The sequence below is a fragment of the Sardina pilchardus genome, chromosome 13 (assembly GCF_963854185.1).
Source record: "Sardina pilchardus chromosome 13, fSarPil1.1, whole genome shotgun sequence".
NCBI lineage: Eukaryota > Metazoa > Chordata > Actinopteri > Clupeiformes > Clupeidae > Sardina > Sardina pilchardus.
Window position 1 is genome coordinate 16705849 of NC_085006.1, and position 16329 is coordinate 16722177.

At 45.8% G+C, this 16329-nt stretch overlaps 3 protein-coding genes and 1 long non-coding RNA gene across 4 annotated transcripts in view; 3 read left to right on the forward strand and 1 right to left on the reverse strand.

The window, feature by feature from the left end:
- cbln20 (cerebellin 20) lies at positions 1-1651 on the forward strand. The gene is made up of 4 exons (XM_062551734.1): positions 1-125; positions 601-705; positions 883-1023; positions 1224-1651. Exons 1-4 carry the CDS (start codon positions 119-121, stop codon positions 1649-1651), a joined length of 681 nt encoding a protein of 226 aa, XP_062407718.1. The 5' UTR covers positions 1-118.
- A 686-nt stretch (positions 1652-2337) lies between these two features.
- LOC134099052 (uncharacterized) lies at positions 2338-5806 on the reverse strand. Its single transcript, XR_009941105.1, has 3 exons — positions 4575-5806; positions 3554-3714; positions 2338-3380 (listed from the first exon to the last, which is right to left on the reverse strand). It is a non-coding gene; the product is annotated as an uncharacterized LOC134099052 (long non-coding RNA).
- Positions 4235-6293, forward strand: cbln18 (cerebellin 18). Its single transcript, XM_062551742.1, has 4 exons — positions 4235-4336; positions 4650-4829; positions 5148-5291; positions 5858-6293. Exons 1-4 carry the CDS (start codon positions 4237-4239, stop codon positions 6157-6159), a joined length of 726 nt encoding a protein of 241 aa, XP_062407726.1. The 5' UTR covers positions 4235-4236; the 3' UTR covers positions 6160-6293.
- Positions 6294-9997: 3704 nt separating this feature from the next.
- LOC134099050 (stAR-related lipid transfer protein 13-like) overlaps positions 9998-16329 on the forward strand; it is a 102398-nt gene continuing 96066 nt past the window's right edge. Inside the window, exon 1 of the mRNA XM_062551736.1 lies at positions 9998-10044. The gene's annotated coding sequence lies outside the window, so the exon portion shown is untranslated. The remainder of the gene's footprint in view (positions 10045-16329) is intronic.

Consider the following 16329-nt stretch of genomic DNA (forward strand, 5'->3'; position numbering starts at 1 on the left):
CGGAGGTGGAGCCGTCCTTCCGTTTAAAGGCCCATGTCCAGCACCTACACAACCAGTACAGCTCACCTGTTGCACTGTAACCGTCAGATATCGGCAGACGTAATCCACCTGTGACAAGATGAAAGGTAAAGGCTGAACCAGGAATCCCAGGCAAACTCAGGGGCAGGGTTTGCTTTGGTGGTAGGACCGTAGATGTGAAACTGACTGTTAAACTGATCAGGCCATTTTCATGGTTATTGGCTGCTAGCCAGATGGGGAGGGAAAAGTATGATTAGCATACTTAGTTAAATTGTAGGTTTAAGTTTATGGTAGAAGTGGCAACATTCTCTCTCTCTGGTTGGGAAGTGTATTGTGAACAATTGTTGCTCTGCTCTTGCAGACATTGAGGCTTGTTAAGATGTTGATTACTGGTATTTTGAATGAATGGAGTCACATGCTTTAATTTAAAGGTAGATAAGAAAAGATAGATGGACACTGCACAGATGGAAATACAATTGTGAAATGGTGTGTCCGACAGTCTGTCAGGACAATAGAGTTTTAGATATCAATGGCAGTTTTCCATTTCCTGGTAATCTAATATCAATCTGTTTTCCTTGTCAGCCATTGTGATGATGTGTTTGCTGGGAGCAGTTCTTGCTGTCGACCATAACTACTCTTGGAATGGACCAAACGGAAAAGAAAGCACTGACCCTGCCACTGATAATGGTGAGTGTGTGGGCAGAGATGGGGAGAGAATTCCGATCACAAGTCACCGAATCCATCGATCTCCCAACGACTCTCAGAAAGTCACAGAATTCCTACAGTATTTACTAAACATCTGTCCTCCATCTCCCGAGTATTGGTGTGTTTGTTGACCGGTCTCTATCGTGTGTGTGTGTGCAGTCTGTCTCATGGACACAGCGTCCTGTGGCTGCTGCCTGATGCAGAAGCAGATGAACAGGATGGAGACCTTCTTCAACGCCTCCCTCGACGAGCTGCAGAAGGACCTGGAGAAGGCTCAGGCCGCACTCCACAACCTCCGCGGTGAGTGGACCTTTCATTCGGAATTTAAACTGACCATGGTCATTTTTACTGTGCTTTATGTTTCACTATACACACCCAGAAGGCCTATAGTTATACTATAGGCCACCAAAAACTCTTTTGAGAGGGTGAGACTAAAAGCCTTAAGATATCAATATTTTGATTTTCAATGCCTGTTTCCCTCTTGGAATTCTCCGCTCCAGCCAGCCGTAGCGCTTTCTCCGTGGCTCTGACCGACGCCCGCCGCTGCCTGGGCCCCTTCCGCGAGGACGCCGTCATCCAGTACGAGGTGGTCTTCCTCAACCTGGGCGACGGCTACAGCGTGTCCACCGGCGTCTTCACGGCCCCGCGCGCCGGCGTCTACAGCCTGGCGCTCACCGTCTACAGCGACGCCGGCTCCCCGGGGGCCACCCTGGCCGCCTGCGCCCGCCTCCGCCGCAACGGGGGCGTCCTGGCCGCGCCGAGCGAGAACAACATGCAGGACCAGGAGGACAGCGTCAGCGTGACCATGGCCGTGCAGCTGAACGCCGGCGACAGGGTGGACGTGACGCTGCCCGCCGGCTGCTTCCTGTGCGACAGCAGCAGCCACTTCAACACCTTCACCGGCTTCCTGCTCTACGCCACCGACTGAGCCTGAAATGTTGTTGCTTTGTGTTCAATGCCTGTTCTGTGCTGCCCCTGAATATCTCTGCATTCCTGCCCTTGTTGCCCTTATTGCCCCCATACTTATTGTCCCTGCTCCTCTATTCTATGACTATATAGATTCTTTGGCTCTAAAACAAGTGACTCCTGCCTCAAGTCTACTGGACATGAAAAGCTTTACTGAAACCCCCTTTCACCTTTCCCCCTTACTTTGAGTCTCATCCGTTAGATTCATTATTACAATTTTCACTACACTTGTAAATTGCTGTATCATGTCATAAGAAATAATCATTGCATTCTTGTGTGTTCAAATGCTCAAAATCTGTTTTAATCCTGATTAACTGAGAGGCTTTATTTTCAATACCTCTGTTTTATGGAGACTTGCATATGTGCAGGATTTTTTTCTGAAAATAAATTTTGACCTTTACAACAAGCACTTGTTGAGAACTATACTTGACTATCATTCAATTATATTTATACCTCTATCCTACTATCCTATCCTGCTATCCTACTTTATAGGTATACTTAATTACTATATTTTGCCACAGAATGAATACCAGATCAAGATACAATCCTTAAAATACCAGTACAATGAGACCATAATATATTCTGGGTTAGTTACGAAAAATTAAAAAGAGGAATTTATGTCATTATCAAACACATAAAACAAAGCAGAGGTGTCAATGGGGTTTATAAATACTTTATACGGTTCTGAAGAAGACTGACAGGTTGAAGCATTGTCCAGGCGGTATGACAAAATCAAACACATTTTTAAAAAGGAAAATATTGGAGACGTGACTTTTTACGCATTTACTGACAATGTTTTGTGCACAATGACCTCCATAAGCTGAGCATCAGTGGATTTTAGCCATGGTTAGAACAGAAGTCATTTCCCTTAGGACACTATTCCTGGCAACCCTGCTATTTGCAATAATATGCATAATATTGCATAATTTTCCTCAATAATGTAAAATTGCACACTGACAACAGACCTGTTATCAACTTCTTTCTATGCTATACAATGGGCAACTAACACGTACTTCATAATGACACAGGGCAACAAAGGACAAAACTGTGACATCAACATGCTCAATTGTCATAACAGACAACAGCAATTGCTTGAAGTTTAAAGTTTAAAAATCTGTATAGTCAAGGTGACAGTCGATATTTTTGATGCTGTTGGGCAGTAGTCTGCCAATAAAAATAATTAATTATGAGGTGCTTCTGAAGGTTTGCAAAGCAAGTCGAAGATGAATGCTGGGGTCTAAAAAGGTCTTGAAATATTCCATATCCCTTACATGCCTTCTTGTCATTTCTTTTGAAATAAACGCTTTTGAGAATCTCTTGGTGAACTAGGTCTTGACAGAGACATTACAGGAAAATATGAAAAGTAAAAGGCTGATACCCTGGAACTGAGTCAGGGACGAAAACAAAACATCCGATTGCTGGAATTGAGGTTGCGAGACGCATTAGCGTGACAGCCGTATCAGATGGGCCCATTTCACCAGAGCAATTCAATGCTGCGCTGACCAGCTATCACAATGAGTAGGATCATAAGCTGACTTATTTTTCTTATTTTTTTTTTTACTTCTCCACACAACATAGTGCTGTCCCCGAAGACTCATGCAATAGGATCCAGGTGTCGTGGGGAAGAGAGACTATTGTGGAACAAATGGCTTTTCAGAGCTTTTCAGATGCTCCCACCCAGCGAGGATACTCTGTCATATCAGTTGGATCTAGGTGAGTGTGTGTGTCTGTGTGTCTCTGTGTGTGTGTGTGTGTGTGTGTGTGTGTGTGTGTGTGTGTGTGTGTGTGTGTGTGTGTGTGTGTGTGTGTGTGTGTGTGTGTGCAATATGGGTGTGAGACCATCCAAGGTGAGTGCCCTACTTACATGTGCACTAGTTCTCAACACCTGTGTGTGTTGAAGATCTTCAGGCACCCAGAGTGACACCACCCCCTGCATAAAACTCCCAGCACTAAGTTCCAGACCAGCACACTGCCCGATACGCTCACACACTCTACCTGGCTGACAGGAGTCTTCACTGGACACCCCTGTAAGTAGAGACAGAAAAGAGGAAATGTAAAGTTGTAAGCCGAGTGCAGGTTAAATTATGAAAATGAACGTTTTAATTATTATTATCATTGTGGGCCAGGGGATATCAAGTTCAGTGATAGACTAAAAAGTCAAAATGAGAGCTATGTTTTCTACAAATTATTGTCCGCAATTATTTTAACTTATTTTACAACTGGTGTAGATTTATATTGCCCATACTTTCAAATAATATTGGCATACTAAATTAGTGATTCTTGTTATTTTATTCAATTTTGTAATGTTAAATCATGATTGTGCTTGTCACTTTGCCAAATGAAATGACTTGTCTTTGTTTTAAAATGTATCATTGGATTTATGTTTGTGTGCTGAATGTACAATTACAGTTTTTAAACATAAATAATATATAAACTACAACAGTACTCTAAAATAGATTTTTGTAAAATAACTGAGAATTCCCTCCTCTAATCCTGGGTGTTTACAGCAGCATTTTGAAACACCGTGAATCATAACAAGCCCAGACCATGAGGACTGCAGGAGCTGTACTTTGCCTGTTAGGGGTGCTGTTTGTCAAGCAGGATGCAGAGGCGACCACCGCGTTTGACCTCCTGAGAGAGACAGCAGGTTTGCTCGCCCTCTCTGGTTATATTAGATGAATGCTTTGTGCTTCCTCCCTTGTGCCTAGAATAGATCCATGAAATACGTTTCTGCTGTCTGCGTGTCACATCTAATAGGCCTATCTATCTGTGATAAAACATTTCAACCGCACAAAAAAAGTTCCTTCATGGACTGAGTAGGCTAGTGCACTGCAAACTGTACATTTCTACCTTAGATATTCACAGAGCGCTAAGAGTGGATATACCTCATTGATCTCCATAGCTCTCACATGTGCTGGAGTAGTTGAGGTGAGTTGGTTTTGTGTCCCCGTGTTCGTCAGTGTCGTGGACGGGGAAGCTGCCGTGCGGTGACTGGGACTGCGACTGCGCTTTCAATCGCCAGCGCGGATGCTGCTGCGTTGCCGGCAGCGTCTTCCAACTGGAGGAGGATCTGTTCACGCGCATGGTGGGTCTGTGGCAGGGACTCTCCACTCTCAACAACCAGATCGGCGAGCTCACAGGTACTATTACAGACACACACACATGACATATTCAAATGAGTACATTTTACTACCTTTAATTATCAGAAGGGATCAGAGGTTGTCAGTCACAGAAAAGATTAAAAGAGGTCCAAGCATTACATACTGTATGTTTTAGCATATACCTATGTGATCCTATGTGTATACATTACTTCAGTATTCTTTAATGGAGTCTTCAGCACAAAAAATATATACAACAGAAATGTCAGTCACTGAAGAGCACTGTGATGATTCACTCCACTAAAATACCACTTATTTTCTTCACTGAGAGATCTAAACAAAGTATTCATCTTTGTCTAGGTCCTGGCTGCAAGGTTGCCTTCACAGCGGTGATGTCCCCGATGTCCATGGGCTCACAGTGCTTTGGGCCCTTCACTAGCCACGTGCCCATCTCCTACATGAACGTACTGCTCAACCAGGGCTTCGGCTACAACCCAGCTCTCGGTAAGACACACTCCTCCTCGGGTCAGTGGTAGCACTTTAATGTGCACAACATACTGTAGTATCACAAAACAAAAGACAAAGATTGCATCTGAATGTAAAATGTAGAAACAAAATTCTTCTTTAAAAGTTTAAAGACTTTTAAAGATTTGTAAAGATCAGGTTTTTCAGACTTCTAAAGACTTTTTTTGTTTTGTTTAATTGATCGTGTAACATTTGGTCATTATAATAAACAATGCATTGATTGAGTCAGACTGACTCAACATTTTGTTGAATATATTTCCCAATTTTGGTGCCCCATAAATGAAAAGCCCCATAGAGGCGTTCCCACTCCAGAGTCACCCACCGGTCTTTGGTATTGCAATGGTGCCTTCCAGGCAGCGCTGCCTTCAAGGCACTACTCCCCTCAGTTTAGGGGTAGGATGAGGGTTGAGGGGGTTAGGGTTAGGAATAGGGTAAAGGTAGTGCCTTTTAGGCTGTGCTGCCTGGAAGATGCCGTTGAGGGCAAAAAAACACCATTGTCACCCACCCACCCACTCCTGTGCCCCCCCCCCCCCGCCCCCCCTCAGGCATCTTCACGGCCCCGCGCACGGGCGTCTACTCCTTCTCCTACACCGTGTACTCCAACGTGGGCTCGAGCGGCGAGCGCCTCTACCACATGGTGCAGCTGATGCGCGACGGCGTGGAGGTGACGTCCACGTGGGAGGACAACCGCGAGGACTCGGAGGACGGCGGCTCGCAGACGGTGGTGCTGCAGCTGCGCCGCGGCAGCCAGGTGTACATGCAGCTGTTCTCCGGGCGCCTGCTCTGCGGAGACACGGAGGGCCACAACAGCTTCAGCGGCTACCTGCTCTACCCGCTCAGCGACTAGGGCACCGCACTGGAGAAGACAAGGACACACACATCATGCACAGGGTGGCACACATACACAATATGGGAAGATAGCTTGCCTATGCAAACATAGTCTGATGCACATGACGACTCACACAAGGACCATACTTTACCAGAGACCTACTTACAGTAGAATAGATATTGACATTAAATGTAATAAAAAACTGTTCTACAAAAAAATCTGATTCCATTGCTGTTTCTCTGTCTATCTAGTTTTACTGTGTGTGTAAACACAGCTAGGTGAAACAGTTTCCACACCACAAAGGGCTATGTCTTTTTTATATACAGATGGATCTTTGTACATTCATTCAGTAGTCATTGGATAGCTTCACTATTCATAACCTTTTTAAAATAAACAACCTGATGTACAAGTAGCAGAGCATATGTTGTCCAGTGTGATGTTTTCATGCCTACAGTATGACCTACTGAGAGTTAGAGTGGAGTAAATATAAGGAAGCTATTTCTTAAAGAAAGGCACAGATCTGTTGAATAGATCTGTTGAATAGATACATTCAAAAGTCTTCATGAATTCCATACATGACATTAAATCTACTATGTTTGGTATTTTATGAAATTGAAAAATTATTGAAATCCCCATATCAACCAGGTGATGGCAGTATAAACTAAGACCTCTCAAATAGAAGTAGACAAACAGCCAAAACTGTCGAGTTACCGTGCATCACAAAATAATATCTAGCTTCAACCAACTCATGAATAGTCATCACTTTAATATAGTGGTTTATGTAAAACTACAGATCCCATGAGCCTCCACTGAACTGAACAGACTAAAAAACACCCTCGCCAACGGCATACAGTGTACTAGTTCTAGCAAGCTCCATGCATAATTCATAGTTTCTTTGCAATTTCAGTTGAGGCTTTTTGTATACAATATTATCCCCTGCAGATAAGCCATACTGTTGAATGAAACTCAGTGTAACTGGTCAACATGTAACCAGTCTTTATACCTGGAGTGATACCTCAGGTTGTTGATTCCCCCCCCCCCCCAGCACTAGCTCCTCCAGGCTCTTTTGTTTAGAGAGGAGGCCCTGGCTCTTCCCATGCCTTGCCCCAGGCTGTTGGTTTAGATCCATGTCCCATTCCTCAGATGCTTCTGTGCTTGGATCACCCCGTCCAGGCTGTGGGCTGCATCTGTCAGAGCAGGCTGTGCTGGTGCTCTGGGCTGAGCTGACTCTGAGCTAAGCTGAGCTGCGGTCGATGGAGAGGCTCCCTGAGGAGGGGACGGGGCATGTGCCTTATACAGAGGTGAACCATGGGAGGGTCTGGGACTGGGACAGAAGGGTCATTTAGCAACAGATATCTGAATTCCACCCATACTCACACGCCTGTGCTCACAAGCACTTGCTGAACACACACACACACACACACACACACACACACACACACACACACACACACACACACACACACACACACGCATGCACACACACACACACACACAAAACACACACACACACACACACACACACACACACACACACCAAAATCGAATCAGAGGTGTAAATATTTAATGCTTGTCCATATCTCGTATGTCCTCCTGCCTCTCTTACATAAACACATTTCTAAATTTGAGATCAGTTCAATTGTCATGATCATAAACAATGAGCCAATCCAGAGAGATGTTCGTGAAGTCAATACTGTCATGTCATTTCATAATAAAATTCCATCCATCTAGCAAGCTGTACAGTGGGTTAGGAAGTCCCAGAAATAGTGTTATATTTGTCAAGGCCATTTGTCTGACAGTTTTGAACGTTGTCATCCAAGTGTGAGATGACAGAGTGCTGCCCGAGGGCTTTTGATCCCGGCCACATCTCACTGCTGGTTTGTGGCACTTACCTGCCGGCATAGCTCACACACACCTCCGAAAGTACACACACCTTACTTTAGCGCTCCGACAGGCATTATTTCACAGTTGCATGATATTAGATTAATAAATAATAAATGTCTTCTGAAACAACTGACTCTCTCCCTCTCTTTCTCTCTCTCTCTCTCTCTCTCTCTCTCTCTCTATCACTCTCTCTCTCTCGCTCTCTCTCTCTCTTTCAGTCCGTCTTCCCTTCTCCCAACTTCTCCTTCACGGACTCTTGGTTTTTCAGATGATTTACCAGCTGTCCATCTTTTCTTCTTCTTCTTCTTCTCTTTCATCTCCTCCCTTCCCTCTTTCCCTCCAGCTCCACAGTGCCTCTTGCCAAGTGTGGGAGAGAGCGTGGTTGTGTTGCCAACGCCGCTGGTCGCTCGGAAATTTCTCAGAAAACGTGTGAGGTAATCAGACGTGGGGTGTTGAAACGTAAATGAACGTGAGGAGGAGTGCGGCCAGAGGCCCTCACACAGCTTGCTTGGTGTCTCTTTAAACACGTCCGTCTCACATCTTAAAAAAAAAAAAAAAAACTCATAGACTTCATTCATGAATGGGGTCTCGTTGTCCAAGAAAAATGCAAGGGGTTTTCTGAGCCTGGTGGCATTCAAAACAAATGCTTTCATCACTTGGATAATTAGTGCAAGTCAGTGTTGGTGGAAAATTGTATTAGAGCCCCACAAGGCATTTAGTGTGGTTAGAGTTGCTTGTGCTTATTAAACTTTAATGAACGTCAGAGCCTGTGATGTGTCGATCATATCTGTGTGTGTGTGTGTTTCTCTCTCTCTCTCCCTCTCTGTGCCTATGAATGTGTCTAAAAGTGTGTGTGTGTGTGTGTGTGTGTGTGTGTGTGTGTGTGTGTGTGTGTGTGTGTTTTATGTGTGTGTGTGTGTGTGTGTGTGTGTGTGTGTGTGTGTGTGTGTGTGTGTGTGTGTGTGTGTGTGTGTGGTGTGTGTGTGTGTGTGTGTGTGTGTGTGTGTGTGTGTGTGTGTATAGTGTATATGTGTGTGTAATAGTATGCGTGCCCTGGCTTGGGTGAACTGACTGGGTGAAAGGCTGAGCGCTGGGCCCCACTGAGTGCATATGAATGAGATGAAGCTGTCAGTCATGATCACCCCACACAGTCCTGCTTTTCTCACAGCGCATCCCCTTCACTCCTCTTCCACTCGTCCCCTGCTTCTGCTCTGCATGTCTTTTCTCTATCAGTGTCTGTGTCTTTGTCCCTCGCTCTCTCTCTCCCTCCACTCCTGACTCCATCCAAACTATTGTGTTCCTTCCATCTCTGTTCTTCTCTTAATTGGTCTTGTCTTGTTTTATTTACCCGATAAGTGGTCAATGTATCAGTAAGTCTCATCTCACTCTCCTCTTTCAACTTCTCTATTCCTGTTTGCTTTTCCTCTCCTCTCTTTTACACAATCTGTACATCCCTTCATCATTTATTTGTCTTTCTTTTCAAAAACAAAATATTTGTGCAATACAGATAGTATTACTGACCAGTGACGTGAATACAGTAATACCGTAATAATAACTAGCCCAGGCCACATGGCCTAACTGTGACCCTCTACTGGGTTGAACTCTACTCTGGCCATGTGGCATTTGTTTCCAGTGCAATGCCAACAGCATAAGTGGTCTTCTCACCAGTCTTCCAAAAGCCCCCCCCCAAAAAAACACACACACACACACACACACACACACACACACACACACACACACACACACACACACACACACACACACACACACACACACACACACACACAACACACACACACACACACACACACACACACACACACACACACACACACAAACACACACACACACAGAGAGAAAGAGAAGCAGCCAGATAAGTGGTGTGTCTGATTGAAGGGGGTGGTCCCTGGCCACTGACAGCCTCCGAGCTCTCGGAGCGCTTCATTCTGATTTCACAGTGGGACGGCACCAGGCGACCGGAGATTTACGACCTCCCAAGTGACTAACACGCTGAATGAGGTGAGTCACTTACCTACCCACTCAATTCAACAGAACGCTACATCTGATTCGCCTGGATTTTGTTATTTTTTCGTTAAGCGTTTTTCCAGCTGAAGTAAACATGGCAACTCATGGTGGCTGTGACAACAATGATGACGTAAGTAACTTCGAAGTGTACAAACAAACAAACTCGAATAAACTGAGTTTTTTTTTATGCTGGGGTTTTAAGGTGAACTACCAAGGAGACACTATGGACGGAGGGAGGATTTTAGGAGAGCCAAATATAAACGCACATGTTGTAGTGGACAACAGTCTCCTCCGCGGGGGGGTGGGGGGGGGGGGCTTTTGTTATCGTCTGATCCGGCCGTGTTTCTATAGCTGTCTGTCCTCAGCCCTTTTATTTGCGGGCGCTCGCTCGCGCGACTGCAGAGGTTCAAGGTCGTCACCTGGCCTTGACTGGTTCACGAGGATCAGGGAGCGAGGATTTAGGGAGGACTTTTAGTGTCTGTATGTGTCTGTGTGTATGTGTTTGTGTATAGGTCCAGACTGTTATGGCATATACTGTGTGTGTGTGTGCTGATGGGTGATAAAAAGGACAAAGTTAAACAGTATTTCATCAGGCGGACACTGACAGACCCTAACAAATCAAACAGAGCTGAGCCAGTGTGTGTGTGTTTGTGTGTGTGTGTGTGTGTGTGTGTGTGTGTGTGTGTGTGTGTGTGTGCGTGTATGTTTGTGTGTGTGTTTGTCTGATAAAGAGAGAGGACAGACAGACTTAGATGTACATGTAGACATAAAGAACAAGATGCCCAGAAAGAGACAGACAAACTGAGAAAGAGAGATAGAGGGAGGGAGGGAAGGAGGGAGGGAGTCAGAGAAAAAGAAAGAGTGAGAGGGGACAGTGTGTTCACGGGAGGTAACATATGTTTTTTTGTGTGCGAGGGATTAGCATCGCGCATGCTGTGAGCGCAGGAGGAGATGCTGTGTTTGTGTGTGTGTGTGTCTGTGTGTATGTGTGTGTATGTTTGCCTGTGTGTGTGTGTGTCTGTGTGTCTGTGTGTGTGTGCCTGTGTGTGCCTATGTGTGTGTGCCTGTGTGTGTGTGTGTGTGTGTGTGTGTGTGTGTGTGTGTGTGTGTGTCTGTGTCTGTGTCTGTGTGTGTGTGTACCACCGGGGGTGTTGTTGGAGCTGCCGGGGGCTGCTGGGGGCCTCTGATAAGACGGCGAGGCGGCCGCGCTCCAGGGCCTCAGGTGCCGCCGGCTCCCACTCTCATTAAAAACAACACAGGATCCAATCACGCGGCTTATCCACACTCACCGAGCAACCCAATTACCAGCGCCACAGACACCCGCCAGGGCACTCCGCGTTTAAAGCCCCCCCACCCCCCCCCACACACACACACCAGCCGTGCCCCCCTAAACGCCACTGTATTCATTACTCCCCCTCAGCCGAGTGAGACACTACAATGGCAACACGCTTCAGATGACGAAGAGGTCTCAGCTGGTGGCACTGAATCTTATTTATTCACTCAATCTCATTTAACATTTCAACCCCCCCACCACCCCCCAACACAAAAAAACTCTACTGGAAAACAAGTGCAATGTCAAGGTCGTAGATTTGATTTCCGCTATGCTTTGTGTGTTGTTATCACTGTACTGTGTGAGTGACATTGTCGAGTGGATTGTGGCCGTTGTTCCGAGTGTGTGCGGAGAGGTGAGGAAATGAGCGGCATTTTGGAACAGACATGAGACGAGCAGCTGCTTTGCTTGGCCAAGTGCTGATGCCAGGCATTGATTTGATATGAGGAACAATGGAAGGGACAGGTGTCCTGACAACTGGTCACTGACCGAGCCATTTCACATTGGCAGGGTCGCCAACAAACACACACACACACATGCACGCGCGCACACACACGCACACACACACACACACACACAGTGCTTAATTCTACCTCTCTCTCTCTCTCTCCCCCTTTCAATCTTCAATCGGTAGACACACACACACACACACACTCTATGACCACAGCGGGAGCCGCCAGCCTGTCTTTGCCCGGTTTCCCCCTGCTCTCCGTCTCCATAGCCGCTTTCATTTCGTCGGTCCAGACGAGACGACAGACAAAGAAAACAAATAGCAGTCGTTATTAAAGTGAGTCAGCACATCCGATTCCACTTTGCCACGGCTGTCCTTGCTGAGCCGCCGGGGGTTAGGTACACTTCCGCACGTAACCGGCGCTGATAAGGTGTGTGTGTGTATTATCGCAGGACGCAAAAGTCACTTTCATGCTGCAGACTGGAAAAGGTGCAACAGTTTTACCTCTTGTGCAAGCGAAGAGAGGGTGTGATTTTGTTTGTCTGATATCACAAGACCGAGCTGCAAATTGGGGCTTATCAGTGAGTTATCACAGTCTGAATGGTCTGACAAACTGCTGTAAGATTTACATTTACATTTGTTAATTTAGCAGATGTATTTTATCCAAAGTGGCTTACATATGTCAGTTACATTGCAAGGGCCATTGTCCATGGAGAAACTTCGGGCTAAGTTCCTCAAGAGCACAATGGTAAGCTGGGTAATGAACTCACAACGTTTCAGGCTACTGCATACTAGCCCAGCTCCTTAGCTCCAATATGGTGCCACGGTGCCTTTAGGAAACACACATCATACACCGTTTGTAAAAACAATACATTTGATGATGAGATGGGGAAATAGTTCAGCAGTTTGCATTCTGTCAGAGGTTATTGTGAAACTGTAAATGCATGTGCTTTTTGTAACTGGAATGCTCAGTCATGTGTTTCTGTGCAAGGCAGAGAGCAAAGCGAATGTTCTATCATGTGTGCCATTTCTGGTAGAGGTACTGTAGATGCTGCAGTCACTTCCGATGACTGGGTGCTAAATTGAACTCATGTGGAGATGAAATTTAATTTTGTCGTGCTGATCAGTCCGCGACGTAGCCCTAAGGGTCAATCCGCATGGCCGCCCGCCACACAGGACCTCTTCACATGGGTCTGCTGTTCCCCTCATAGACCAGGCCTCTAACAGGGCATAACCCGACCACTGGCACCTGGTCTCACACTCTGACTGATGACCGATGACGTGATGATGTGATCATGTGTGTTCCTTTGAGCTCTCTGGCCATAGGCCCGGGCATCCCATGTCCACTTCTCATGGCAGGAAGTGTGGACACAGTTCCCTTGTGAACCCATGGGAGTGAGCTGAGAAGCTCCATTCAGATCCTGTGACTGTCTTCAGTTCATGACCTGCCTCTGACTGGCTAGATATACTTACAGTACTACTTACTCTGTTTCTTTTCATCTTTTGATGTTCAGTAGTTCTAATTGAGGTTATTGACAGAGTGAATGGTTTTGAGTCAGTACAGAAAGGTGTGTTTGTGTGTGTATCTGTGTAGGCCTTATGGCACTATACCGCATGTGCAATGTATTGGTAATGGATACTGATTCCTCATAAGTGTGTGTGTGTGTGTGTGTGTGTGTGTGTATGTGTGTCTGTGTGTGTCTGTGTGTGTGTGTGTGTGTGTGTGTGTGTGTGTGTGTGTGTGTGTGTGTGTGTGTGTGTGTGTGTGTGTGTGTGTGTGTGTGTGTGTGTGTATGTGTGTGTGTGTGTGTGTGTGTACTGTATGTGTGTGTGTATGTATGTATGTGTTTGTGTGTGTGTGTGTGTGTGTGTGTGTGTGTGTGTGTGTGTGTGTGTGTCTGTGTGTTTAAAAGTGATACATTCTGAAAGAGAGGGATAATGAAATAAGGTATTTTCTCTCATGCCACTGCATGACTGGATTTATACCGTGGCTGCCTCCATAAAGCTTTTGGGGAAATTGAAAAATGATGCTGAATGAGGTCCAAACACAGCCAGCTGCTCGCTCTGCATTGGCTTATTTACTCAAGATTATGCTGAGGAAATTCCTTGAGAATTTAGACGACTGTAAAGAATTTAATCACTTGATCACTTGATTTTTTTCACTCAGCCACAGACTGCTTTCCCGTTCCTTTTTTCGTGGTTGAAACCTGAGGAATTGTTTGCTTCCAAAACAACTTGCTTGTAAACATGACTTCTTCGCCAAAACATTCCGAGGTTAGTCTTACACTTTCAACAAACAAGTGAGTGTACTTGAGGGGGGAATTCATGTCTGTAGCATTATGAATGAACTGTCCTGCCCTTTGTGTATGTTTGTGTGTGTGTGTGTGTGTGTGTGTGTGTGTGTGTGTGTGTACACGTGTGTGTGTGTGTGTACTTGTGTGTGTGTGTGTGTGTGTGTGTGTACATGTGTATATGTATACGTTAAAGGTACAGTGAAAGAGCCTGTGTGAGTATGTCCACATGTAGGCACATGTATATGCGTGTGCATTCTGCTACGGAAGACTGCATGCAAGTGGCATGCGCACAGTGTGCGTCGCAGTAGACGTGTGCTTTGCTCACAACAAGTGAGTGTGTTTGTTTATGTTTGAAGAGTCTTTGTACTTGTGATTGAGTGTGTCTGTGCATACGTGGTTGAGTGTGTGTGTGTGTGTGTGTGTGTGTGTGTGTGTCTGTGGTGCTTATAGTGCGTGGGCTTACGTAAGGCCAGCCATCCAAACATACCTGTCAATTACGGGGTTGCGGTGGCTCAGGGCCCCGGCGCTCGGCTGTCGCGGAGCGGAAGGAATTCGGAGGCGGACCGCTGAGGCTGCTGGGGCGGCTGGAGCTGCCGCGGCGAGCATGTCCCGGCAGGTGAGCCCTGCTCGGGAGAAGTGCGCGTTGCCACAGCGAATTAATTTGCAGTTGTTATTCAGATACAGCTTTTCTGTGCCGTCTATCCCCCCCCCCCCCTCCCACACACACACACCTGCCTTTCCCACCTCTGTGTGGACGATCTGTCTCTCTGCTGATCTTGGTCTCACTTCACATCCCTCTCTCTCTCTGTCTGTCTGTCTGTCTGTCTGTCTGTCTGTCTGTCAGTGCATTTGTTTATCTCTCTCTTTTGTAGCAAATGGATGGTGTGATGGTCTCTCTCTTTCTCACTGCAGTGGGAACACTGCAAGGTTGATGTGCTCGGATAGACAGACTCTTGGTCATGTTTACATCATCCTCCCCCTTCCCCTTCCTGCCGTGGCTCGGACTCAATCACGCGTTAATCACAGAGATGCTGAGGCCAATGATAGGTTTTATGGCGGGCCGATGGTGTCATTTAGCTAATCCACGCCATCATTGTCTCGTGTCAGGCGAGTCAGTAGGAGGGCCCCCTTCCCCACCCCTTCTTCCTCTGTTGACATTTTAACTGTCGTCGTTTATGGACTCGTCTCACGAAAAGCCCGTAACTGTGAACTTGTCCTCCCATCTGTGAGAGCGCTGGCATTTTGAGGACATGTTTAGGAGATGTGCCTGTTACACTGGTGCATGAATACACAGTGATGAAAACAAATGACCCAGGCTAATCCAAAACTAATTCACAAATAACAATTTGTGAACCATCTGACGTGATCTATTTTGGTTGATAAAGTAGATGAAGAATTGTGCGTATCATTTGGTGTGTGATTTATGGTTGGCAATGTTTGAGTTGAAACACTTAGAGATAATAATCTAGCACTTTAGATCGTAAAAGTCTTTAAGCGGGCATTAATCAAGTCCAGGATGTTGAGAGGGGCTCCATCTTGTAGATATTATGACGGATAAGAAAGTCAATATTCATGAGACAAGCCGTTTTTAAAGATCAAAATAAAAAGAAGGCTTGTGAGGATTTGGATATGGTAATGTAGTAAAGTTTGTTGGAGGTCTGTTACTTTGAACGTACTGGGCATGGCGACTTTCAGTGTGAGATACTTCCAGTAAAACTGAACAAAAACAAACCAACCTGGGTTTTGGGCCAAGCAAATCTTGATAAATGATCTACATAGAAGGACAGCCAAGATATCTATCCTTAAAAATATCCTGGCTGTTCTCTGTCAAATCATAAAGCACAAAAACCTGCTTTAGATCACGCCATGGTTATTTTTAAGCAGCAATTTCCTCTCTTTGTTCCATTCCATCATCACCAGATTCAGCCATCATACATGACCAAACTAACCAAATGACAAAAGACATGTAGCAGTCACAGGGCTGTCAAAATCGATCATCTTCACTAAGGACGCCTGCCTGTTAAAATGTGTCTCTTATTGCAAACCCTCCGATTCAGATCCAGCTCCTTTTGTTGGGGACTGCATGTTTATTCATTCATCTTATCAATACGAGCTGTGACAACAGGCCCGCTCACCGTGGCCTCTGGTCTATTGTGCGCCAGCCCGTGGTGGTAAAGCGATCTCATTAGCCCACAGATACTCAT

What these genes read in the sequence shown, in the direction of transcription:
- cbln20 (XM_062551734.1), top strand. An exon ending in TGACCCTGCCACTGATAATG is followed by an intron (nt 706 to 882) that starts GTGAGTGTGTGG and finishes GTGTGTGTGCAG; the next exon opens with TCTGTCTCATGGACACAGCG. An exon ending in CGCACTCCACAACCTCCGCG is followed by an intron (nt 1,024 to 1,223) that starts GTGAGTGGACCT and finishes TCTCCGCTCCAG; the next exon opens with CCAGCCGTAGCGCTTTCTCC.
- cbln18 (XM_062551742.1), top strand. Translation starts at nt 4,237, where the DNA reads ATGAGGACTGCAGGAGCTGTACTTTGCCTGTTAGGGGTGCTGTTTGTC. An exon ending in CCAGATCGGCGAGCTCACAG is followed by an intron (nt 4,830 to 5,147) that starts GTACTATTACAG and finishes ATCTTTGTCTAG; the next exon opens with GTCCTGGCTGCAAGGTTGCC. An exon ending in CGGCTACAACCCAGCTCTCG is followed by an intron (nt 5,292 to 5,857) that starts GTAAGACACACT and finishes GCCCCCCCTCAG; the next exon opens with GCATCTTCACGGCCCCGCGC.